At 42.3% G+C, this 27,153-nt stretch overlaps 1 protein-coding gene across 6 annotated transcripts in view; it reads left to right on the top strand.

Moving 5' to 3' along the window:
- Nucleotides 1–27,153, top strand: part of micu3a (mitochondrial calcium uptake family, member 3a) — a 167,480-nt gene that overhangs the window by 23,314 nt on the left and 117,013 nt on the right. For all 6 annotated transcript variants that reach the window (XM_034187492.1, XM_034187495.1, XM_034187493.1 and 3 more), the window contains exons 2-4: nucleotides 5,120–5,267; nucleotides 10,484–10,515; nucleotides 13,631–13,709. In XM_034187492.1, the coding sequence (XP_034043383.1) occupies nucleotides 5,120–5,267; nucleotides 10,484–10,515; nucleotides 13,631–13,709 (259 nt within the window). The remainder of the gene's footprint in view (nucleotides 1–5,119; nucleotides 5,268–10,483; nucleotides 10,516–13,630; nucleotides 13,710–27,153) is intronic.

Below are 27,153 nucleotides of genomic sequence, written 5' to 3'. Positions count from 1 at the left end.
AATTTTTTTGATAAGTCTGTAAAAGAGGGAAAAACACCATCAATGTAGAGGTCATCAATAGTTTGCAGACCCTTGTTTGACCAGGATTTAAAGGCTGCATCAGAACAGGATGGAAGAAATGAAGTGTTTTGGTAAACAGGAGCTAGTTTAGATGACTGTAGGCCAAATTGTCTCCTAAATGGATTCCAAATTTTTAAGGTCTCCGAAACAATGGGGTTTTGTGCTATACGTTTGGTTGGTAGGGGTAGCCATGAGCAGACCACTGACCATAAAGCGACATGTGTGGACGCTAGCTCCATGCTGGCCCATAGTGGGCGATTATTGGGAGCAGTCTTAACATTCCAGAAGAGAATTTTATTAATATTACTAGCCCAGTAGTATCGGCGGAAGACAGGCAAGGCTAGCCCTCCGAGAGATTTGGGAAGTTGGAGAGTTGATCTCTTAATGCGAGCTTGTTTGTTGCACCATAAGAAGGAATTAATCAATTGATCAAATGTGGAAAAAAAAAAGATTTGCGGATAAACAGTGGTATGTGTTCAAAAATATAGAGAAAGCGTGGAAGTATTGTCATCTTGACCAGACTGATACAGCCCAGAAGAGACAGAGGTAGAGTGGACCATCTAGTTAAATCTGATTTACATCGCTCCAACAGCGTATTTAAGTTTTTTGCAAATAAATCAGGGAGTGACTTTGTTATGATAATGCCAAGGTATTTTAGACCTTGGGTTGCTTTTCTAAAGGAGAAAAGAGTGGAGTCTCTGCTGAAGAATTAATTTGAAGATACTCGCTTTTAGGCAGGTTAATTTTATACCCAGATAACCCCCTGAATTGTTCTAAGATATCCAAAATAGCTGGAAGGGATGAGGTTGGGTTACTGACGTAAAGCACGAGGTCATCTGCATATAGAGAAACTTTGTGGGTAAGGCCAAATCGGGATATCCCTTCAAACTTCCTATCACTGCGTAGCCACAAGGCTAATGGTTCGACAACGAGAGCGAATAAGGATGGAGAGAGAGGGCATCCCTGTTCCCCGGGATAACAAAAAAGGTTTCGATTTTATGCCATTAATATTGACAGTAGCTAGTGGGGAGGTATAAAGAAGTTTAATCCATGATATAAAGTTGGAGTCAAAATCAAATTTGTTTAAAGTAAAGAACAGGTAGCTCCACTCTACACGGTCAAATGCCTTCTCAGCGTCTAATGACAGGATGATCTCAGCTGGGATAGAGTCTGAAGAGGAGCAGATAATGTTTAATAATCTTCTGGTGTTGTGAAAAGACTGTCATTCTGGAATGAAGCTGGTCTGGTCCTGGTTAATTAGCGTTGGTGTGACCTTCTGGAGTCGAGTGGACAGCACTTTAGATAGAATTTTTAAGTCAACGTTGAGAAGAGAAATGGGTCTACAACTGTTACAATGGAGGGGATTTTTGTCTTTCTTAAGCAATAAAGTTATTGAGGCTTCTGAGAATGTAGTAGGTAGTCGCTGATTCGCAAATGCATCATTAAATACTCTCGTCAGGATCGGAGATAGTATGTTGCAAAAGGTTTTGAAGAATTCTGCGGAGTATCCGTCTGGCCCAGGGGATTTTGAGCTTTGTAGAGAACTGATGGCCTCTTGGACCTCTGCAACTGTTATGAGGGCTCCTAGATTATGAAAGACATTGTTGTCTGCTTGAACGTATGTTAAGCAGTCAAGAGGGTTAGGCTCCGGCCAGTTGCGAGAGGGGGTTTCGGAGGAGTAAAGTGATGAGTAATAAGAAAAAAAAATATTACATATTTCCACAGGATCTGTTGTAACCAGCCCAGACGAAGATGCTATTCTGGGTATAAGTTTAGAAGTACTTGCAGCTCGGGCTTGGTATGCCAATAGTTTGCTGGGTTTATCACCTTGTTCAAAGAAACGTTGCTTTGTTTGTAATAGCTGGGTCTCGACTTTACTAGTTGATAAAAAGTTGTATTGGGACTGTAGTTGTAATCTATTTTTGTATAACAATGATGAAGGACTAGTGGCATATTTAGCGTCTAAAATGCGGATTTCATCTGATAATTCTGTTAATTTGGAGAGTTCAGCTTTTTTAAAATGGGAAACAAATTAAATAATTTGTCCACGTAAATAGGCCTTGAACGAATCCCACAGTATATCACTGTTGATATCTGGCCTGTCATTAGTTTCAAAGAAGAAATGTATTTCCTTGGTGAGGAAATCTTTAAATTTAGCTTCTGCAAGCAACTGAGAGTTAAATCTCCAAAATTTGTGGGCCGGTCTACAGGGGGAAAAGTAATGTCAACTGTCGTGGGGGCATGGTTAGAGATGACAGTACTGTGATATTCACAGGCAACAGTACTGTGCAGTAGTTTATTATCCAATAAGAAAAAATCTATTCGCGAGAAGCTATGGTGGACGTGGGAGAAGAAGGAAAACTCTTTACGGTAATTGCACAATGAGGTGTACCACTAGTGTTTCACTTTTGGCGAAAAATGAAATTCAGTATAATGCTTAATAGTTTGTTTCACAATGATAACAACATCCCGAGGGATTTTCATGCAGAATTTCATGAGCAAATACCATTTAGATTTTTTTCGGAGTGCTTGATCCTTGTGAACAAAAACAGGTACTACAGAGACTACATTAGGTTTGTGAAGAACTCTTTTATTCCAGAAAGTTACACACCAAAGCATTGGAAATGGTGTTATTTCTGTGTCCTATAATGTGAGTCAAAAGACTGGACCAAAATTTCTGCTATAAAACCTCCATCATAGTTTTACAAGTGATTCCAGTATAGAGCTACTACTACGGAGACTACAAGGCTCTACGGAGACTACATTTGGCACAAATTGTCATTCTTGAGGTACTAAAAATAAATATATCACTTCCAATTTCTAGATCATGGTTGAGACAAAGACACTCTAGTGAAATATATTGGTATCATTCCTGCACCTAGTGTTGCCTCTCTGTGAGTATGATACTACGGAGACTACAATATTTTGGGGGACATCCACATCTCTGATTATGTGAATTTCCCAGAAGTTCCAGCAATAAAACTGAAACAAATGTCTAGCACTGTTTTGTAGGGGATCCATTTAGGTGTCAAATCTAATAACCAGGAATTATGAAATCAAAGGATTTATATTTAGAACATAGTGTTTTCTCAAATGAATTGACAAATTTGGATTCTGGTTACAAACCTATTATTTTACTCAAATGACTGCTGCTTGGCTCCAAGTGAAGATATTTTGATTCCGTAACTTGTGTCATGACCAGAGAAATACTGGGAATGTCACTGATTGGTGTAGTTCTTTGAAAGGTTCGCGAGGATAAATATCAGCTTTATTATATAATGAGCAAATTTCACATGAAACGAGGTAACATGCAAAAAATTGCATTTTTTTCACCATATGTTCACCATTTTTGAGTTTTTCTATGCAGTTCCAAACTGTAAAAATCAGGGCACAGATAAAGGCATGCCCAAGGGTCCTTAGCAATAGCTTCTAATGTCCCTAATGGCATTATTTTATGAGATATAGGTTGGTAACATTGCATTATTAAAATGGTAACACCTGATTGTGCACTTACCGTTTATTAAAAGAAAATCTGGTTCTCCAGGGGTCAGCTAATCCCAGGTGGTCTGCGTGAAACTCCAAGATAGCGGCCGATTTTGTTAGGGTAGTGTGTTTTGTTGATGACCTATCAAGTGTAGTATCCTGTACTAGATTGAAATCACCTCCAATAATGATAAGATGGTCTGCATTGTTAGGGAGGAAAGAGAAAAATGTTGATATAAATTTGTCATCATCCCATGTGGGGCATACACTGAGGCCAGGACCACAGGAGTATTCTGTAATTTGCTATAATGAAGCGCCCATTAGGATCGCTTATATTATCAGAGGGTTCAAAGGTAATATCCCTACGTATAACAATCGCTGTGCCCCTTACCCTTGCAGTGGAAGAAGTGACCCATCCAAGTCCTTTTTAAATGGGAAATTTCAGAGTTACGAAGATGGGTTTCTTGTAAGAAGCACAGATCCCCCCCCAAGGTGTTGTATTACCTTGTTGGCCTTGACAACATTATTCATTCCTTTCACATTCCACGATATGAAATGGAGATTCCTACCAGACATCAGAATGGACTGTCAAGAAGGCCTGCTGACTGAGCTATGTGGGGAAGCGGAGACAATGGAGGGGAAAAAAGGGGGGGGGGGGCGAGGGGGTAGCACGAGGAGAGGCAACACATGTATACCACATACACACACCTACGTATATCACATACATTTAACACAAAGCAAATCCCTAAGGAAACTAAACTTCTGTATCATACAAGATACTAACTTCCTATTTATCCTACTCCAACATACTCCAGCTCCCACTATGTGGAAAGTAAAATAAAAGAATGAATTAACCCCTTGAACAAAGCACAACAGCTGTTCAGCAAATGGTGTAAAATGAAATAAATCCAGGAGCAGTAAGGATCCCATCTTGTAAGTACTAAATAATGTAGTGTCCAAAATATAGTCCCATTTTAAAAAGAGTAACAGAAATTCATAAGATACTTAAATAAAAATATAATACATGACTCATGTCACAGTATTTGTTATATAACTGCCTCAAGTGTCTGTGTGGTGCAGGGAACCATTAAGTAACACGGAGATCCCCCCTGAAATTGGGAACTGAGTTCGAGGCGAACAGTCTCTGAAGTGCTTTTTTTTTTTTTTTTTTCCAAAAAAGTCCAATGTGACGGGGTAATTCTAAGGTTGTACTGCAAGAAGTTCGGGAGCTGGAGAAAACACATGTACTCCTCACCCGCCATTACCGGAAGTCTCACCATTGAGACCACTTTTGACTTTACCTTCCACATCGGCTCCAGTTGCTCTGTGAGCAGTTACTTCTGACTTCTCAACTGTAGCTTAAGTTTCAGATTGTTTTCTGTAGTATTGTTTTGATAATAACAATGTAGCATTTTTTAGTAGCTGATCACAATTTTTTTGTATTTTGTTTATCTGTTCTTTTACCCTCCACTTTAAAGAGAAGTTATTGTGAAAATGTAATAAAAAATAGCAATTAAGTAAGCCACAAAGCCAGTGGTAGTGCATTGTGTGTTATGTTTTGGTTTTGTGTTTGCAGACACGTGCATTTGATTTTGAGGATGGAGACGTGCACATGTCCTCCCATGAGCATCGCTTTCGGATGTTCAGCTCTGTGGAGTATGAAGGGCAGCTGTACATGACACCACAGAACTTCATCGAGTCCGTCACTATGAGTGAACCAAGAAGTATGTGTCACAAACGCAAATCATTTTTTGTATTTACTGTTAATGCTTGGGACAGATTTCTTCTTTTTTGCCGACAGTATACCTACCCAGAGCACATTACTGGGGCTGTTTATGAAATATGCAGAGAACATGCTGTCCTTATCCTTTTCTGAAAGTAACAAAGAACATTTAGTCAAGCACTTTACTGAAGTACAAACTAGAGCTTTCCCTGTGGGGGTCCACAGGTTCTAGATTGGGTAGTGTTTATAAAATAGGTAGCTGACATTTTTCAAGGATGATAATAAATTATGCAAAGTTTCTGTAATGATTTTAACTGAAAGTGCTGGAAATTAAAATAAAGTTTTATAAATAATTGCATTTATTATTTGGCACTTTAGTTGATGTCATGTTTTACAACTGGCAAGGTTGAGATATTTCCTTTGTTCAGAGCATGTCTGGTTACTAGGGACTGATTAATGGTGATATCAATGTCCATTGTTCACTGTTGTTACGTAATATCCTAATTTATCCAAAGATATTAGTCCTATCAACTTTCCATTTACATGGTGTTCATCCTTTATCCAAAATACATAAGCACACCAAAATGTCGGCTCTTCCCAGTTTCCCTGTGATTGAAATTGCACACATGTACACAGAGGCCACTTGGCTTTTTGTTATGGTTAGACGTCCGGACAGGACCGGACCGGTTCATGTGATGGACTCAAATGCTGGGAGCAAGGACAAGACAGGAGTGAACGAAAGGAGATTTATTTACAGTAATGGATTAACAAAGGATTTAATAATCCTGAAGCTGGAGCTGGTACCTGCAGAGCCGAGACAGGGCCCGCTTGTAGCGGTGGAAAGCCGGTTGCTGCAGTGCACACGGAGCCAGGCTTGAGAGTTAGTGAGTGGGAATGAAACCCAGGAGTGTGGAACAGGAACCAGAGCCAGGTGGGATGCTTAGAGCTGAGGAGGGAGGAGCGTTTTGAGAAACGAGAAGAACAAAGGTGAGTGATTGCACTCGTAACACTGAAAGCCTTTAACAACAGAATGTTCACAGGAAGGCTGAATGCAGGAACGTTCACAGTTCAGGACTTTAGGTCAGAGGTCAGCAGCGGCGAGTCTTATGACGCAGTTCAATTAAGCTCGACTTGGCTTCAGAATTGACTTGGAAGTTCTTAGTCATTCTGCATAACAGTTCATACAGTTCTTGGAAATGCAGAGTCACTGACAGGAACAGAATGAGAGGCGGAATCTCACAAATGGAAGGAACATAGCTGAACAGAGCAGAGCAGGACGCACTGAGGCTGAGTGCCGAGGAGCAGTGGCACAGCTGCGAGTCCAAAGTGACGTAGTGCAGGTTGTGGTGTGGAAGCCAGGAGACGTTGCAGCGTGGAAGCTGTGCAGGAAGGCATCTGGAAACACCAAAGGTCAAAGAGCTCTATTATGGAAAATAGAGGTGTCAGGTTCCCTTTGAGACGAGCTGTGGGAAGCTCAGATGCAGGGAATCTATCAGAAGACAGAGCGCATGGAAGCATCAGAGTTGAAGTAATGGTAACTCAAAGTAGTATCTGGCCAAGATTCTGGCGAAGTCAAGATCATGGAAGAATCTGGCAAAGACTGAGCTCAAAGCCCGGATTTAAGACACTTGCTCCTGATCAGGAGCTCATGAGCCTCAGGTGCGAGGAGATGATGAGTTGCAGGTTCTCCTTGCCTCTGCAGTGCGCCACTTGGAGGGAAAACAGACAAACAACACACAAAAGGGACAGGAGATGGTAAGGACAAAGGGCGACCACAGCACTATTAATATATAGATGATTTACCACTCCCTGCTGGAATGGCATGTGAGCCCAGAATTTAATTATCAACGTCCACGGGGGTGCTACTTGTCGGTTTTATGATGGTTTTCTGTCAAAGTCAAAATTAATGTTCCGTTATTCCGTTTTTTTTTTTAACTAAACGGGTGAAAACCAAAGAATTCTATGTGGAGATTTCTCAATACTATGAGTACCATTTCCTGAATGAAACTGAAGCAGACAAACTAGTTACATAAGCTGTGATTAGTCGGAAATCGAAGCGACTCAGCTCTAATGAAGCAGCTGAACACTTGTGGTTTGGGACATCAGCATCCTGCCGCCGTGTGCTTTTCACTGTGGAATTTGGAATTTATTTTCTCCATTGTAATCAAAGGTAAGAACGCTACAATTAATAAAATGAATAAGACATTGTTTCATAATAAAATTAGAATGGAGACTGTAAAAAAACACAACTTTGTGGTCAACGTGGAGTAAAGCCAAACACATTTCGGTGGACCACGTCAAGCCAGCCCACCTGGATCTGGTCAGGTCAGGTCTGGGGCCACACACTACCACATCCACCACACTGCAGACCACAGAGTCAGACAACTGGTCCACCCCCACCTCTTGAACCAGCTGCAGCAGTTTGAAACATGGGTGTGCCCTTGACCATCTCCAGGTGTTGGGGTCCAAAGCTGAGGCGCCTAATTACTGGACTGATGGGGAGCAGTAAACGTGTCACATGGCCACAATGTCCTAGCTGGCATTCACTCAGAATGGAAGTTACATTTCTTATCTGACTCTCCAAGCTACTATTTATTGACACAAAGTCATTCCAGCAGTAACAAGGATCCTCTGAAGACAACAAGGACCAAAGAATCCAGTCATCACCTTAGGTCACTGGTGACTGCTGAAGTCTTTTGACCATATAGTAAGACAGGGGGCACCAAGACCATAAAGACTTAGAACTTCCTTCTCCTGCAAAGATATCAGCATTGCTAAATGTCTGTATCCAGTGATCCCATGACTCCATAAGCTCTTCCTAGACTATATCAAAGGATGCAGAGACATGGATTTCATTCATATGTTTTTACGTCAGACATGCTTGAACCCTCGTGCGCATGCGTGAGTTTTTCCACGCCTGTCGGTGACGTCATTCGCCTCTGAACACTCCTTGTGGGAGGAGTCATCCAGCCCCTCGTCGGAATTCCTTTGTCTGAGAAGTTGCTGAGAGACTGGCGCGTTGTTTGATCAAAATTTTTTCTAAACCTGTGAGACACATCGAAGTGGACACGGTTCGAAAAATTAAGATGGTTTTCAGTGAAAATTTTAACGGCTGATGAGAGATTTTGAGGTGATACTGTCGCTTTAAGGACTTCCCACGGTGCGAGACGTCGCTCAGCGCTCTCAGCCGCTGTCGTCAGCCTGTTCAAGCTGAAAACTTCCACATTTCAGGCTCTATTGATCCAGGACGTCGTGAGAGAACAGAGAAGTTTCAGAAGAAGTCGGTTTCAGTATTTTATCCGGATATTCCACTGTTAAAGGAGATTTTTTTAATGAAAGACGTGCGGACGGGTCCGCGCGTCGGCTCGCAGCCGCCGCGACGCTCCGCCACAGGAAAAACACCTCTGTTGAAAGCCTTAAGGACAAGTTGGAACATGTCCTGCCTGTTAAACAATTTCTCATATACTCACTCCACTGAAAGCCATCAAAAGCCGCCTGGATTTTACAAATGGTTATCAACACAGAGGTGTTTTTCCTGTGCCGCCGCATCGCGTCGGCTGCGTCCCGACGCGCGGACCCGTCCGCACGTCTTTCATTAAAAAAATCTCCTTTAACAGTGGAATATCCGGATAAAATGCTGAAACCAACTTCTTCTGAAACTTCTCTGTTCTCTCACGACGTCCTGGATCAATAGAGCCTGAAATGTGGAAGTTTTCAGCTTGAACAGGCTGACGACGGCGGCTGAGAGCGCTGAGCGACGTCTCGCACCGTGGGAAGTCCTTAAAGCGACAGTATCACCTCAAAATCTCTCATCAGCCGTTAAAATTTTCACTGAAAACCAGCTTAATTTTTCTAACTGTGTCCACTTCGATGTGTCTCACAGGTTTAGAAAAAATTTTGATCAAACAACGCGCCAGTCTCTCAGCAACTTCTCAGACAAAGGAATTCCGACGAGGGGCTGGACGACTCCTCCCACAAGGAGTGCTCACAGGCGAATGACGTCACCGACAGGCGTGGAAAAACTCACGCATGCGCACGAGGGTTCAAGCATGTCTGACTTAAAAACATATGAATGAAATCCATATAGTTTTTGAAAAAAATAAAAAGGACCGTTACTTTATTGACAGCCCTCGTATATATATATATGTAAGAAGATACTACACAGACATAAATACGCATATATCAATCAGATCAGGGATACCGAGTGTGTATTGACTGTATTTATGTTCCACAGAAAACCAGATAATTGATATAAAGACCTACAGTCTATGATAAAGAGTTTGGGGAGTTTAGCTGCATTTCAGTATGTAATATATGTTATGTGTAATATGTAATATGTGTTATCATTGCCATATTGCCTTATTTGTCATTGTAAATGTCTTTTTATGTACATTTGACAATCAACTTAATTTAATATTTAATGTGTTGATTTCATTGATATCTATCTGATGTTAAATATGTGAAACTATGCTTTAGAAAACTTTAAAATCTAGAGATTAAACATGTCTTTGCCTTTTCTGTCAACCCGCTGCTAGTTGTAACAGATTAGTCTTGGCCGGCCAACCTCAAAGCAGATGCCTTTACAGTTAGTTATTGTTTAGTCTGAGGTTAATGTTAGTCAGACACATGCATGCTGCTCTTTCATTGGCTCTCAGGACATTCTCCAGTGCCTCACATTTATCCTCTTTCTTAACCAGTAAATCACTAAACTTTCAAATGCCTAATGTAATTTGTGACAACGGATTAAAGCATGTCTTTTTAAAATAAATTGCATTAACTTTCTCACACTGCCATTGTTATTTTATCATGACAATGCAAAATGTTGCACCTGTATGCGCATGTTTACATGTACTCTGGCTCACTGACACATGATACAGCGACACATACCTTCTTAGGAACCAACAGTCTGTAATACCTCTTTTGAAGATGAATTAGATTAACTTTGTTGTATAAAACTGAACAAAAGTAGCATGTGCTTTTAGGGGGACATTCCACACACTACAAAGACAAGCGCAGAGCACTTTAGATGGTACAAATGGGCCTGTGATGATGACAGTGTGTATATAGTACTGTGCAATGCTGGTGTGTGTGTTGTGACTGTAACCTGCACATTAAGACCCATTTCTAGATCATACAGATGCTATCTAACAGCCCACCCAAACTCTTGTCTCGTCTTTCCCTTCTGTTTCTCTCTTCTTTTGTGTCATTACCCCACAGATAAGAAGCCCTGGAGGTCCCTGACCAAACAGGTGGGACACAGTTCAAAAACTTTTCCTTTGCTTATTCGTTTTTCATCGTTTATTCATAAATACAAAGTATAAAAGCAAAGTTTTTGGACTGTTATTGACACATGGTATTCAGGTAGCATTAGCAGAGTATGTACAGGATAAAACATAAATAGAAATAATTTTTGAGTAACTGCTGGTTGAAAAAGCCAAATACTGCCATTTAAACTGGATTATGAGCAGTTCTGGCTTTGCTTGCCACAAAACCTAAGCTTTGGAAATGAAACAAATTAACAAACAAGCTCACCTCATGCTACATGTAACTTTAAAACATCATATACTGTATATTGATAGAGACGGAAGAATTGTCTTTCTCTGTCACTTATCACATTCACCCTTACCTTGCTGAAACACCTTCCTGGATTTGTTTTTCTGATTAAATTCATGCAAAATCCTTTTTGCAGGATTGTGTGAATTTATCACAAAATAAGGATATACTTCTCTGATTTATTACATTTCTCTGCTGGAACAGTTTATATCTTACTGACTAATTTTCACCATCCATCTACTAATTAGTGTTCATCCGGCAGATCCATTGCATATTCCACAAGTAAAACAAAGTTTCTTTTTCAGTTGATCTTGTGGATCAAAGCTCACCAGATCACAATGTCTTTTTTATGTGCCCTTTTAATTATGCATTAATTATGAAATTACTGCATTTTATACTTGCCTAGTTTTTTCCGAAGCATAGCAAAATACTGTGGGCCTTGTGAAGATCCCAGATAAGGAGTGCTAAATTGTGTGGGCAGTCCAAATGTTTTTAATTTACAAAGAGTACAGTAAATGCGCGATTGATAGCAGGCAGTAATGTGATGTAGACAGCAGTGTGTAAATGGGGATTTTGTGCATGTTAATGGCTGGAAGTGGAAAAATTAAATTAAATCAGCTACTTAAGTTAAATTACTGATCACAAGTGCAAGGCACCTCTTTATCCAGATCTAATATACATGGACAACAACTCAGTATACAAATAGCATTCTATGTTATTGATTTATTTTATACTTTCTATATTATATTTACTATCATTTTTCCTATGCTTGGCTATTTTTAAAACTGACTACAGTTGTGCTGTTAATATGTCCTGTTAAGGCTGTTCCATGTATCTACCACTCTTATTGAAAACAAAAATTTCCTCAAGTTCAGACATGGCATTTGAAATAATTTCTTGCTGTGACCCCTTTTGTTGTCTTTTAATAATGATATATCAAGACTTGGGCAGCACGGTGGCTTAGTGGTTAGCACTGTTGCCTCACAGTGAGAAGGTCATGGGATCGATTCCCACCTGTGGCCTTTGTGTGAAGAGTTTCTATGTTCTCCTCGTATTTGTGTAGTTGTATGAGTTCCCCCCGGGTGATGCGGCTTCCACATTCACAGACATGCAGTTATGGTAAATTGGAAGCTTAAATTGTCCATAGGTGTACATGCAGGTGTGCATGTGTTTGTTTGTTGATATGTGGCCCTGTGACAGACTGGCATCCCGTCCAGGGTGTACACTACCTCACACCCTATGAATGCTGGGATAGGCTCCAGCGCCTCCGTTGGACAAGCAGTTGAAAATGAGTGTGTGTGTGTGTGTGTGTGTGTGTGTGTGTGTGTGTGTGTGTGTGTGTGTGTGTGTGTGTGTGTGTGTGTGTGTGTGTGTGTGTGTGTGAGTGTGTGTGTGAGTGTGTGTGTGAGAGAGAGAGAGAGAGAGATCAGGACTATATTCAGTTGCAGTATGCACCTTGCCCTTCCTTACACACAAAATGTGCCATATAACTGAGCATGTTCATGCGTTGGCAATTAAAGAAAAGAACACTAATCTCTTTTTGTGAGCTATTAATTAATGATCCATCCATGGTATTTAGCAAACTGGAGAATAATTATGCTGCGTTCTGCTGGTGGAATGCACACAGACAACCATGCACAAAGTTCTTTTTACTAGGTTACTATTTTTCTTTGGAGGATCCTTGGGTACCGCTGGAATGACTTTGTGTCAAATGAATGGATATTTTAGGAGACTCAGATGAGGCATAAGGGTCATGTTCTGTATATATAGGGGTCTGTATATATTTATGTGTAAAGGTCAAACTTACTGTTTCTGTGATGTACAGTAGTGTTCAGAATAATAGTAGTGCTATGTGACTAAAAAGATTAATCCATGTTTTGAGTATATTTCTTATTGTTACATGGGAAACAAGGTACCAGTAGATTCAGTAGATTCTCACAAATCCAACAAGACCAAGCGTTCATGATATGCACACTCTTAGGGCTATGAAATTGGGCTATTAGTAAAAAAAAAAAAAAAGTAGAAAAGGGAGTGTTCACAATAATAGTAGCATCTGCTGTTGACGCTACAAACTCAAAACTATTATGTTCAAACTGCTTTTTTAGCAATCCTGTGAATCACTAAACTAGCATTTAGTTGTATAACCACAGTTTTTCATGATTTCTTCACATCTGCGAGGCATTAATTTTGTTGGTTTGGAACCAAGATTTTGCTCATTTACTAGTGTGCTTGGGGTCATTGTCTTGTTGAAACACCCATTTCAAGGACATGTCCTCTTCAGCATAAGTCAACATGACCTCTTCAAGTATTTTGACATATCCAAACTGATCCATGATACCTGGTATGCAATATATAGGCCCAACACCATAGTAGGAGAGACATGCCCAATGGGCATATGGGCATTGCCCATATCATGATGCTTGCACCACCATGCTTCACTGTCTTCACTGTGAACTGTGGCTTGAATTCAGAGTTTGGGGGTCATCTCACAAACTGCCTGCAGCACCTGATTCACACCTGTTTGTTCCACAAAATTGACGAACTCACTGACTGAATGCCACACTACTGTTATTGTGAACATCCCCTTTTCTACTTTTTTTTACTAATAGCCCAATTTCATAGCCTTAAGAGTGTGCATATCATGAATGCTTGGTCTTGTTGGATTTGTGAGAATCTACTGAATCTACTGGTACCTTGTTTCTCATGTAACAATAAGAAATATACTCAAAACCTGGATTAATCTTTTTAGTCACATAACACTACTATTATTCTGAACACTACTGTATCTCATGAATTGCTTTTTTATGTCAGGAGTTGGAGAAGATTCTGTCAGAAACTCCCCCAGTGTGGAGAGGATCATCCAAACTGTTCCGCAATCTGAGAGAAAGAGGTACATACAATTGTGCGCGTGTGCGCGCACACACACACACACACACACACACACACACATGCTCTTAAAGGCACCTTTGACAGCATTTCACTCAGCAGCAGTACAAATATCAATGTGTACTTTTACAAACACACTGTCAAACACACTGGTTTGCTTTACATGCTGTTAAGTAGCAGTTGTTACAACAAGGTCAGTGAATGTCGATTTTGTGTATATTAAGATTTAGGGCCATATCTTGTAGCTGTATTATAGTGCATGGTCTGAAGCACATAGCACATGTTGTTAGATCGTGTCCAATGTCACTTTGCTATTTACACTTCATGTAATCTGAAAGTAAAGTTGGGCACAGACCACAATGGCGTTGTATTTGGTCATTGAATTAATCATGTGTGTTATTTGTGCTTCATGAATTGAACCAATAAAAGTGTAATTTGCCATTTCCTTAAAGAGCGGTGTTGTCAGGATTTGGGTTTGCTTGTGTTTGATTTTAGTTATTTTATGTGATTGTTTTCTGTATTTGTTTATTCTCTTGTTGGTCTCTTTCTTGTTTGGGCTTTCTCTGTCCCTATCTCTCTTGTCTATCTCTTGGTGCTTGGTGGTGGGTGTTTCACTCTGTCTGGCCACACCCCGTTCTGGTACTTTCCACACACCTGTTCCTAATCTGTAGCTCATCACCTGGGTGTATATAAACTCCACCAGTCGCACTTATCCCTCACCAGATTGATGCACCTTGTGCCTTCTCTTCAGCTCTGTTTTTGTGTTTTCTCATCCTGCCATTCTCATTGTGTTGTTGGATCACCTGCCTGTTTGTTAGACCATGCCCTTGCTTGATGATTTTTGTACTATTGTTTCTCTTGGACTGCCTGACCGTGTACTGACCCCAGCTAAGAACATCATTAAACTGTTTTACACTACAGAGCTTTGTGGTTGAGTTGTGCAATTGTGTCCTGCCATTCCTGTCCACCACACCTGATAGGTGTGCATTGTTACATTGCTCCAGTATAATTAGCTGCCATCATTTGCTCAGTGTTGAATGAGAACAATTTTTTCAGTGCATTGCGACACAAACATCAAAGGGCATGTGGCAGCGTTTTTGATTTGACACTTTGAAAATGAGAATAAAGACACAATTACACTTGAGCCATGGAGCAACTTTCATGGCAGGTTCTACTGGAAATTCAGTTTCCCTCAAACTGTCTTTGTGAATGAAGCGCGAATGGTGGGCGTGGGAGCGCATATAACATGAAATGCATTATAAGCAAGCCCTTTACCGACGTTTTCTGTAAAAATGGCCATTATTTCACGGTGTTCCTGAACATTTACTGTAACCATTCAGTCTGCCTTTATTGTGTGAGAATGCTGTGTTACCTACAGATGGTAAATACTGTAGAGTCTACTGTAGTTTCTGTCTACAGATGGTAAATACGAGGTCTGTCAGAAAAGTATTGGACCTTTTTATTTTTTGCAAAAGCCTGATGGATTTGAATCACGTGTGCTTGCATGAGCCAACCTTGAACCTTCGTGCGTATGCGTGATTTTTTTTTCACGCCTGCCGGTTGCGTCATTTGCTTGTAAGCAGCCTTTGTGTGAGGATGGGTGGAGTCTCTCATCGTTTTTTCTTTGCAAGGAAATGGCGGACGACTGGAGCAGCGCGACTACATCAAATTTTGCCACAAACTGGGTGACAGCCAGGTGGAAACCATTCAGATTATTCAGATGGCTTTCGGTGACGATCCTCTGGGCATCACACAGATTAAGGAGCAGTACATCCTCTTTAAAGATGGCCGCACAACGGTGGAGGGCGCGCCGCGCTCTGATCGGCATCAACACGCTGAAACGACCGGATCATTTCCAAAGTGAATGCTGTGATGATGCGGGACCATCGTGTGATTATCCGAGAAATTGCGGAAGAGGTGGACATCAGCACTTTTTCGGCACATTCCACTGTGAAAGAAGATTTTGCCATGAAAAGAGTTGCAGCGAAATTCATCGGCACGAAGCTGATGGCGCAGCAACAGCGCCTCCGTGTTGACGTCTTACAGGACATGTTGTAACATGCCCAGCTCGTCAACCATTCGGAAGATTCAGACGGCTTTCGGTGGCTTTTCAGTCGTGTGACTATCCGATAAATTGTGGACAAGCTGGACATGTCAGGGCATGTCCTGTGAGGCTTCATCATGGAGGTGCTGTTGCTGCACCATCAGCTTCGTGCCGATGAATTTCGCCGCCACTCTTTTCATGGCAAAATCTTCTTTCACAGTGGAATGTGCCGAAAAAGTGCTGAAGTCTACCTCTTCCGCAATTTCTCGGATAATCACACAACGGTCCCGCATCACCACAGCGTTCACTTTGGAAATGATCCGGTCGTTTCAGCGCATTGATGCCGATCGGAGTGCGGCACGCTCTACACCGTTGTGCGGACATCTTTAAACCGGTTGTACCGCTCTTTAATCTGTGTGATGCCCAGAGGATCGTCACTGAAAGCCGTCTGAATAATCCGAATGGTTTCCACCTGACTATTGCCCAGTTTGTGTCAAAATTTGATGCAGTCGCGCTGCTCCAGTCGTTCCGCCATTTCCTTGCAAAGAAAAACGACGAGAGACTTCACCCATCCTCACATAAAGGCTGCTTACAAGCAAATGACGCAACCGACAGGCATGAAAAAAATCACGCATGCGCACGAAGGTTCAAGGTTGGCTCATGCAAGCACACGTGATTCAAATCCATCAGGTTTTTGAAAAAAATAAAAGGTCCGATACTTTTCTAACAGACCTCGTAGACTCTGTTTCTACAGTGCTTTTTCCAGTGTTTTACAATGATGTCTCACATTCACCCATCCACTCATGCACCAATGTCAGCGTGCTGCCATTCAAGGTGCTCAACTGTAGCTTGGGGATTAGGGACCTTGGCCAAGGACTGATTTTCCAGGCTGATGGTGATTTGCACTGAGAATAGACTGTCACTGCAATGAATGTGTGTGAGCAAATTATTTGAGAGCATATGTGCAAGAGAGACAGTGAGACATTTTTCACAGTTGGACTACCTGATAAAGAAAGCAAAAGAAATTTTCTGTCCTCCAGTGTCTGCAATACATGTGGGAACAAACCAAAATAATACAGAGAGAGAGAGAGAGAGAGAGAGAGAGAGAGAGAGAGAGAGAGAGAGAGAGAGAGAGAGAGAGACAGAGAGAGAGAGAGAGAGAGAGAGAGAGAGAGAGAGAGAGAGAGAGAGAGAGAGAGAGAGAGAGAGAGAGACCCCATAATTAAAGCTTTTGCCTCAGGAGTGTGTAACAGAGGAATCACACAGTTGGAGTTAATCCCTGTGGTGATAATTACACACGCACTTGCAAACCCACACTAGTGTGATGCTAAATATAACACACCATGTGTTTTTCTTCCTTTCTCATCCTCTGTTGCAAAAAGTGTCTCACCCTGCAACGAGTATACTGATAGACATGGAAATGGCAATTTATGGCTTTCTCTTTCATTGTGACAAAAATTTCCAAAATAATCTGGTAAAAAATATATTTTGATAATGTTGTGAGTTTAAAATCAGAACACAAACTCTGAACAGTTTTATCATGTTTGCGCACAGTTTACCATATTTTCTGGAGTATATGTTACTTTTTTCTAATTTGGGAGATACTGTGACTTATACTGTGGTGTGACTCACATACTGAAAAATCACATGTTTAATAATAATAATAATAATAATAATAATTCCTTTTGGTGTGGAGTTTCTCCCCATGTTTTTGAGAGTTCCTTCCAGGTGCTCCAGTTTGCTTCCACATCCATAGAGATGCAATTTAGGTATATTGGTGACTCTAAATTGACCGTAGGTGTGAAAGTGTGGTTGTCTGTCTGTATGTGTTGTGTCACACCTCCGATAGACTGGCAGCATGTCCAGGGTGTGCAGCACATTTCACCCAACGATGAACTTATTTGCATTTTATTGCATGAAATAAGTATTTGACAAAATAGAAAAACAGACCTTAATATTTGATACAGAAACCTTTGTTTGCAGTTACAGAGGTCAGACGTGTCCTTGAGTTCTTGACCAAGTCTGCACACACTGCAGCAGGGCTTTTGGTCCACTCCTCCATATAGATCTTTCAGGTTTGGATTTTCAGCTTCCTCCAAAGATTTTCTATTGAGTTCAGGTCTGGAGACTGGCTTGGCCACTCCAGGACCTTGAAATGCTTCTTTCAGAGCCACTCCTTAGTTGTCCTGGCTGTGTGTTTCGGGTCATTGTCATGCTGGAAGACCCAGCCACGACCCATCTTCAATGCTGTTACCAAGAGAAGGAGGTTGTTTGCCAGAATCTCACCATACGTGATCCCATCCATCATCCCTTCAATACAGTGCTGCCGTCATGTCCCCTTTGCAGAAAAGCACCGCCAAAAATTATGTTTCCACCCCATGCTTCACGGTTGGGATGGTGTTCTTGTGGTTGTTCTCATTACCCAAACACGGCAAGAGGAGTTGGTACCAAAAAGCTCTATGTTGGTCTCATCTGACCACATGACCTTCTCCTATGCCCCCCTGGATCATCCAGATGGTCGCCGGCAAACTTCATACGGCCTGGACATGTGCTGGCTTGAGCAGGGGGACCTTGCTGCCCTGCAGGATTTTAAACCATGATGGGGTAGTGTGTTATTAATGTAATCTTTGTGACTGTGGGCCCAGCTCTCTTCAGGTCATTGTCCAGGTCTTCCTGTTGAGTTCTGGGCTTTCTCAGAATCATCCTTACCCCGCAAGGCAAGATCTTGCATGGAGCGCAAGTCGGAGGAAGATTGACAGTCATCTTGTGTTTCTTCCATTTTTTAATAACTACACCAATGGTTGTTGCCTTCTCACCAAGCTGCTTGCCTGTTGTCCTGTAGCCCACCCCAGCCTTGTGCAGGTCTGCAGTTTTGTTCCTGGTGTCCTTAGACAGCTCTTTGCTCTTGGTCATGTTGGATAGGTTGGAGTGTGATTGATAGAGTGTGTGGACAGGTGTCTTTTATGCAGGTAACGAGTTCAAACAGGTGCATTTAATACAGGTAAAGGGCTTCTTAAAGAAAAACTAACAGGTCTGTGAGAGCCAGAATTCTTGCTGGTTGGTAGGTGATCAAATATTTATTCTATGCAATAAAATGCAAATTAATTATTTAAAAATCATACATTGTGATTTTCTGATTTTTTTTTTTAGATTCTGTCTCTCACAGTTGAATTGTACCTACAATAAAAATGACAGGTAGGTGAAAAACTTGCAAAATCAGTGGATCAAGTGCTTATATATATATATATATATATATATATATATATATATATATATCCTCTACTGTCTTGTAAACTTTCCTTTTCACTCTTGCTGATATTCTTTGGTCACAAATCACTCCTGCCACCTTTCTCCAACCATTCCACCCTGCCTGCACTCTCTTTTTCACCTCTCTACCACACTCTCCATTACTTTAGACAGCTGACCCCTAGTATTTCAACTCATCTACTTTCACCACTTCTACTCCTTGTAACCGCACTATTCCACTGGGCTCCCTCTCATTCGCACCCATGTACTCAGTCTTGCACCTACCGACTTTCATTTCCCTGCTGTCCAGAGAGTATCTCCACATTTTCAGGCTAAACTTAACCTGCTCTCTACTCTCACTATAGATGACTAGGTCATCTGCAGACATCATAGTCCATGGAGACTCCTATCTGATCTCATCCATCAACCTGTCCATCACCACTGTGAACAAGAAAGGACTCAGAGCTGATCCTTGGTGTAATCCCATCTCCACCTTGAATGAATCTGTTATTCCTACTGCACATCTCACCTCTGTCACAGTATCCTTGTACAGTGTACATGTTGTGATCATACCCTTCACATACTCTGCCCCTCCAGACTTCCTCATACAATACCACAACTCTTCTTTTGGCACCCTGTCATAAGCTTTCTCTAAATCCACAAACACACAAGGTAACTCCTTCTGACCTTCTCTATACTTCTTCATTAGTGCTCTCGGAGCAAACATTGCAAACATTGCATCTGTACTGCATGAAACCAAATTTCTGCTCACAGATCTTCACCTGTTTTCTAAGCCTAGCTTCTGCTACTCTTTCCCATAACTTTATGCTGTGGCTGATCAGCTTAATGCCTGTGTAGTTACTGCAGCTCTGCACACCACCTTTGTTCTTAAAAATTGAAAGCAGCACACTTCATCTTTACTTCTCAGGCATCCTCTCACTTTCCAAGATTTTAAATAACAGTCTGGTTAGAAACTCTACTGCCACCTCTCCTAAACATTTCCATAATTACACTGGAATTCCATCTGGACCAACTGCCTTTCAATTCTTCATCCCCTTTATAGCTGCCCACAGTTCATCCTTACTAATCTCTTGTACATCCTGATTTGCTCTCTCCACATCATCCAGCCTTTTCTCTCTCTCATTTTCTTCATTCATCAGTTCCTCAAAATATTCCCTCCACCTTGTCAACGCACTCTCCTAAAGTACCATCTGCATCCTTTATCACCCTAACCTGCTGCAGATCCTTTCCAGCTCTGTCCCTTTTCTAGCCAATTGGTACAAATCGTTTTCTCCTTTCTTACTGTTCACCTTCTTATACAACTCACAGTATGTCTTTTTCTTTTGCCACTTTTTCCCTTATGCCGCATCTCCTTATACTCCTATCTACTTTCTTCATCCATCCGACTATCTCATTTTTTTTTTTGACAACCTCTTTCTCCTTATGCTTAACTGAACATCTTCATTCAACGATGTTAGGGGTTAATGTGTAGGTTGTGGGGAGCAAACTCAGAAGATTCAAAAACTGACAGGAAACAGCCTTCAATTTTAGATGTATTGAAAGGTGCCGTCACTAAACAGAAAGTTGCTCCAATAGCTTGCACGCTGATCAGACAGTGCTCTGCCTGCCTCTTCTGCCTCCCCTCAGCTCTGCACCCAGATGGGCGCGCCATTGCCCTCAGTGTGGATCCGTAAAGTTATGTGATTGGTTGAAAAATGTTGCATTTGACATGTATGTGCAGTGACTTCCCGCGTTGTATATTAACAGTATGTGTAAAAGTAACACTGTATTTTGCACCATGGCGTCCCAGAGGATACAGAGAACATGGCCATGAGACATACTGCCGAACAACCACCAAGTCTCCTTGTCTTCCTTCCACTGTCCAGATGTCACACCTAGTACCATTCTAGCTGTCTCCCTCACCACATCTGCAGTCCTTTTCCAATTGTCTAAAACTTCATTCTCTCCATCCAGTGGATGTCTCACCTTCTCACTGACTTTCACAGAACAGTCTTCCTCCTTTAGCTTTCACTATCTGATCCTTTGTTGAGCTCTCACTCTCTTCTTCTTCTTCTGTGACAGACTGGTGTCCTGTCCAGGCTGTACCCTGCCTCACGCCCTGTGAATGCTGGGATAGGCTCCAGCCCCCCTGCCACCCAATCTTGAATAAGCAATTGAAAATGTGTGTGTGTGTGTGTGTGTGTGTGTGTGTGTGTGTGTGTGTGTGTGTGTGTGTGTGTGTGTGTGTGTGTGTGTGTGTGTGTGTGTGTGTGTGTGTAAGAGAGAGAGAGATCAGGAGTACATTCAGTTGCAGTATGCACCTTGTCCTTCCTTACGCACAAAGTCTAAAGTCATCCAACAAACCACCATACGATGCTGTCTAACCACACTCTCCCCTGCCACCACCTTACAGTCGCCAATTTCTTTTAACTTACATCTCCTACAAAGAATGTAGTCCACCTGTGTCCACCTTCCATCACTCTTATATGTCACCCCATGCTCCTTCCTTTTCCTAAAGTAGGTATTCACCACAGCCATTTCAAAATCAACTACCATCTGCCATTCCACATTCCTGTCCTTGATGCCATGTCTACACATTACTTCCTTGTCACCTTTGTTCCTTTCGCCAGCATGCCCATTGAAGTCCGCTCCTATCGTCACTCTTTCATGCTTGGAAACACTCTCCACCACCTCATCCAACTCACTTCAGAAGTCTTATTTCTCCTTTGTCTGACAACCTACCTGTGGGACATATGCACTGATGATATTCATCATCACTTCCACTTCGTCTCTTGCACACACAATATGTTTACCTTTCTACTCTGCATCATGTCAGCCAGCTCTCTCCCTTTACCAGACATACTGCCAATATTCAAAGTCCCGACTCTCACTTTCACCCTACTAGTTTTCGTCTTCTCCCACTGTGTCTGGACATGTTCTCCTCCTCTTCAACTTCTTTGTCCAGCAGTAGCCCAATTTCCACTGGTACCATGTTGGGCAACGGCACTGGGCCTCAACTGAACCATATGGAAATTTGATTTGTACTCTGCATCTTTGTTTTTGGATTATTTTATGTTGGATGCCCTTCCTGACATAACCCTACTGATTTATCCGGGCTTGTGGGCGGCACTCAAAGTGTACTGGCTGCACACCCCATGTGGCTGAGATTTGACAAACTTTAAGGTTAATGCTCTGCCTCCTTCTACCTTCCTCATTTATCCGGTCTTGGGACTGACACTCAGAGTGTACTGGCTGCCCACCCCATATGGCTGAGTTGTGTTCAAAACTTCGAGGGGAGTTCAGAAGGAGACATTTTCTGCTGCCGTTTTGAGTATGAGAGAGTGCAACAGAGTGAGCACACGGAGTGCTTCTATATGAGAACACAGAGAAAAAACTGACTTCACTGTTTTCAGTGAGAGGCTGACAGGGAATTATGGATTTTTTATCTTAACAACCGGAAATCATGGACAGAAACAAACAGATTATTTAACTGCAGAGTCACCTGGATTTAAACAGGTAGGAACATTTGAAGCTTCCATGAGTGCCAGAGTTTTCTGTTTAAATGTAATCCTGTGCAAAATGTTTCAGTGAAGTAAATTATTGTTATTTATGGTAACACATACTTGTGATTTATTCGTTATTTGTCTTGAAATCAGACATTTTATTGAAATGAGTGGTTCGACAAACGGAGTTTGGCGAAGTTTGTGCACATGGAGTGCTCAATGCGCTCAGTCGTGCGAATACGATGTGTGTGTATATAATATATATATATATATATATATATACATATACACACAAGGTATGTGAGAAAAGTAACGGACCTTTTTATTTTTTCAAAAACTATATGGATTTGATTCATTTGTTTTTACGTCAGCCAAGCTTGAACCTTCGTGCGCATGCGTGAGTTTTTCCACGCCTGTCGGTTGCGTCATTCGCCTGTGGGCAGGCTTTGAGTGAGCACTGGTCCACCCCTCTCCTCATTTCATTACAAGGAAATGGCGGAATGATTTGGGCTTTTTTTCCATCAGAATTTTTTCAGAAACTGTTAGAGACAGGCAGCTGGAAACCATTCGACAAATTTATCTGGCTTTCGGTGAAAATTTTACGGGCTTCACAGAGAATAAGGAGTGTTACTACAGCTTTAAGAACGGCCCACAATGGCGCACGGCGCGCCGCACTCCGAGCCGCCATCGAGAGGCAGAAACCACCACATAATTTCTAAACGGATGGCTGTGTGGAGCCGGGACCGTCGTGTGCAATTTCTCTGGTTATCACAAGAGCTGGACATCAGCCATTTTCCGGCAGATTTCAATTTTAACAAGAGATTTTGTCATGCCGCACGGAGGCTTCGCGCGTCACGACCGATTCGCTGATGAAGCGAGACAAAGGAACACCTCCGTTTCGGAGTGCCACAGGACAAGTTGGGACATGACCAGCTCTCCACAATTTCTCTTATACTCACTTGACTCGTAAGCACTGAAAGCCGAGATAGCCATGTCCCAACTTGTCCTCTGGCACTCTGAAACGGAGGTGGTGTTGTGTGGGCCGCTGAAGAGGCGGTACTGCTGGCCTACCACCACCAGATGGCGCACTGCTTGGAGTGCGGGCTCCAAGCACGAGAGGGCGTCGGAGCCGCTGGGAGTGACAGCTGTCACTTATCAGCACCAGCTGTCACTCATCACCATCACTATAAAGGCCGGACTGCAACTCCACCTCCTCGCCACGAAATCATCTACCACTCGAGGTAATTTTCTCTGCTGTGATTATTCATTGTTTGTAAACAGTGGTCTGTGTGCAGCCGTGTTCCTGCAGGGTCTATTGAAGGCTGGATTGGCGGACAGTGAGAGGACGACGGTCTTCGCCTCTCACTCCATCCAGGAAGGAGACCAACAGGAGCTACACGGGTGACATTGTATCTGGAGGTGGAAGTTCTCCCTCCCGGAGGAACTGAGCAAGGGACGATTACTGGGTGTGTCTTCTCACACCCACCATTAACTGTTTCTGTTTCTGCCAGCAGTACCTGGTCTGACAGCTGGAGACGGTGACCACCTGGGACTCGGGACTTGGTGGCTCCGGTGTTCTTCAGATCCGCTGGCGGTGGAAGCCGTGTGGGATCCGGCTCTTCTCTGGACAGACGTCTTCTATCCTCGAGCCTGCCCACACGTCACCTTTGTATATTGATTGCATACAAATTCTGTGATTGTCTGTATTTCGTTGTGCAATTCACAACATTAAATTGTTACTTTTTGGCTCATCCATTGTCCGTTCATTAACGCCCAATGTTGTGGGTCCGTGTCACTACACTTTCACAACAGGTGTTCCTTTGACTCGCTTCATCAGTGAATCAGTCGTGACGCGCGAAGTCTCTGCGCGGCTTTCCATGACAAAATCTCTTGTTAAAAGTGAAATCTGCCGGAAAATGGCTGATGTCCAGCTCTTGTGATAACCAGAGAAATTGCACACGACGGTCCCGGCTCCACACAGCCATCTGTTTAGAAATGATGTGGTGTTTCTGCCTCTCGATGGCGGCTCGGAGCGCGGCGCGCCGTGCGCCACTGTGGGCCGTCCTTAAAGCTGCAGTAACACTCCTTATTCTCTGTGAAGCCCGTAAAATTTTCATCGAAAGCCAGGTAAATTTTTCGAATGGTTTCCAGCTGCCTGTCTCTAACAGTTTCTGAAAAAATTCTGATGGAAAAAAGCCCAAATCATTCCGCCATTTCCTCGCAATGAAACAACGACGAGAGGGGTGGACCAGTGCTCACTCAAAGCCTGCCCACAGGCGAATGACGCAACCGACAGGCGTGGAAAAACTCACGCATGCGAACGAAGGTTCAAGCTTGGCTGACGTAAAAACATATGAATCAAATCCATATAGTTTTTGAAAAAAATAAAAAGGTCCGTTACTTTTCTAACAGACCTCGTGTATATACATATATATATATATATATATATATATATATATATATATATATATATATATATATATATATATATATATATCTCAATCAATCAATCAATCAACATTTATTTATAAAGCGCTTTACAGCACCGACTGGTGTCCAAAGTGCTTAACATTAAAAACACAAAACACATATAAAATAAAATTTTAAAACATCTTGACCTTGGAACATCTAAGTAAAGCTGGCCAGATGCCCTTAATGTCCTACTGTAGGTGCGCAAAGTTAAAATTTCAGACAAGTAGGGAGGTGCAAGGCCATAAATAGCTTTAAAAACAAACATTAAAATTTTAAAATCAATTCAAAAATGAACTGGAAGCCAGTGGAGTGAGTACAGGACGGGTGTAATATGCTCACGTCTAAAAGTGTTTGTTAAAAGACGAGCAGCAGCATTCTGCACCAACTGGAGACGTGCAAGAGACGACTGATTAATGCCCGAATAAAGTGCATTACAATAATCAAGTCTGGAGCTGATGAAAGCATGAATGGCCGTCTCAAGATCACGTCTACTGAGGAAGTGCTTTATTTTAGCCAAAAGGCGAAGTTGGAGTAGCGGACCGAGATGCCTGAACACCCACACAAAGGGCTGAAACTCACCAACCTGATGGACAATCTCCGCCGCTGAAGCTGTAATCTGAGTTCTGATGGAGGAACTGTGGCGCAAAGTGCTGAAGTCACAGAGGAACTTTTTTTTTAGCCACATGATGAATTAAAGGATATTGAGATGTTATGTTCCAGGATAGGGTGGTAAAAGATGCAGATGGTAATGTGCTGACAAGTGAGGAGTGTATGTTGAGAAGGTGAAGGGAATATTTTGAGGAGCTGATGAATTAAGAAAATGAGCGAGAGAAAAGGCTGACTGATGTGGTGAGAGTAAGTCAGGAAGTACAAGAGATTGTCCAGATGGCACTCCAGTGGAGGCATGGAAATGTCAAGGAGAGATGGCAGTGGAGTTTCTATCCAGATTGTTTAATAACATCTTGGAAAGTGAAAGGATGCCTGAGGAGTGGAGAGAAAGTGTGCTGGTTCCTATTTCCAACAAGGGTGATGTGCAGAGCTGCCATAACTACAGAGGCATAAAATTGATCAGCCACAGCATGAAGTAATGGGAAAGAGTAGTAGAAGCTAGGCTTAGAAAACAGGTGAAGATCTATGAGCAGCAATATGGTTTCATGCTGAGAAAGAGCAGTACAGATGCAATGTTTGCTCTGAGAATGCTGTTGGAGAAGTACAGAGAAGGCCAGAAAGAGTTACATTGTGTGTCTGTGGACTTAGAAAACCTTATGATAGGGTGCCAAGACAAGAGCTGTGGTATTGTATGAGGAAGTCTGGAGTGGCAGAGAAGTATGTTAGGGTAGTGCAGGACATAGACAAGAATAGTGTGACAGCAGTGAGATGCGCAGTATGAATGACAGGCTCATTCAAGGTGGAGGTGGGATTACCCCAAGGATCAGCTCTGAGTCCTTTCTTGTTTGCAATGATGATGGACAGGTTGATAGATGAGATCAAACAGCAGTCTCCATAGACTATGATGTTTGCAGATGACATTGTGATCTGTAGGGAGAGTAGAGAGCAAGTTGAGTCTCGTCTGGAGACTTGGAGGTATGCTCTGGAGAGCAGGGGAATGAGAGTCAGTAGGAGCAAGACTGAGTACATGTGTGAATGAGAGGGAGCCAGGTGGAATAGTGCATTTACAAGGAGTAGAAGTGGTGAAAGTAGATTAGTTTAAATACTTGGGGTCAATTGTTCAAAGTAATAGAGATTGTGGTAGGTGGAGGTTAAAAAGAGAGTGCAGGCAGGGTGGAGTGGGTGGAGAAAGGTGGCAGGAGTGATTTGTGACCAAAGAATATCAGCAAGAGTGAAGGGCAAAGTTTACAAGACAGTAGTGATAACAGCTATGTTGTACGGCTTAGAGACGGTGGCACTAACAAAAAGACAGGAGGCAGAGGTGGCAGAGTTGAAGATGTTGAGATTCTCTTTGGGAGTGACGAGAATGGACAAGATTAAGAATGGACATATCAGAGGGACAGCTCAGGTGGGACGGTTTGGAGACAAAGTCAGAGAATCAAGATTGAGATGGTTTGGACATGTGCAGAGAGACCCAGGATATATAGGGAGAAGAATGCTGAAGATGGAGCCACCAGGCAGGATGAGGAGAGGGAGGCCAAAGAGGAGGTTTATGGATGTACTGAGGGAGGACA

The sequence above is a fragment of the Thalassophryne amazonica genome, chromosome 15, assembly GCF_902500255.1.
Source record: "Thalassophryne amazonica chromosome 15, fThaAma1.1, whole genome shotgun sequence".
NCBI lineage: Eukaryota > Metazoa > Chordata > Actinopteri > Batrachoidiformes > Batrachoididae > Thalassophryne > Thalassophryne amazonica.
The sequence above is the reverse complement of the archived record's forward strand: the minus strand, read 5'-3'. Positions and strand labels throughout refer to the sequence as shown.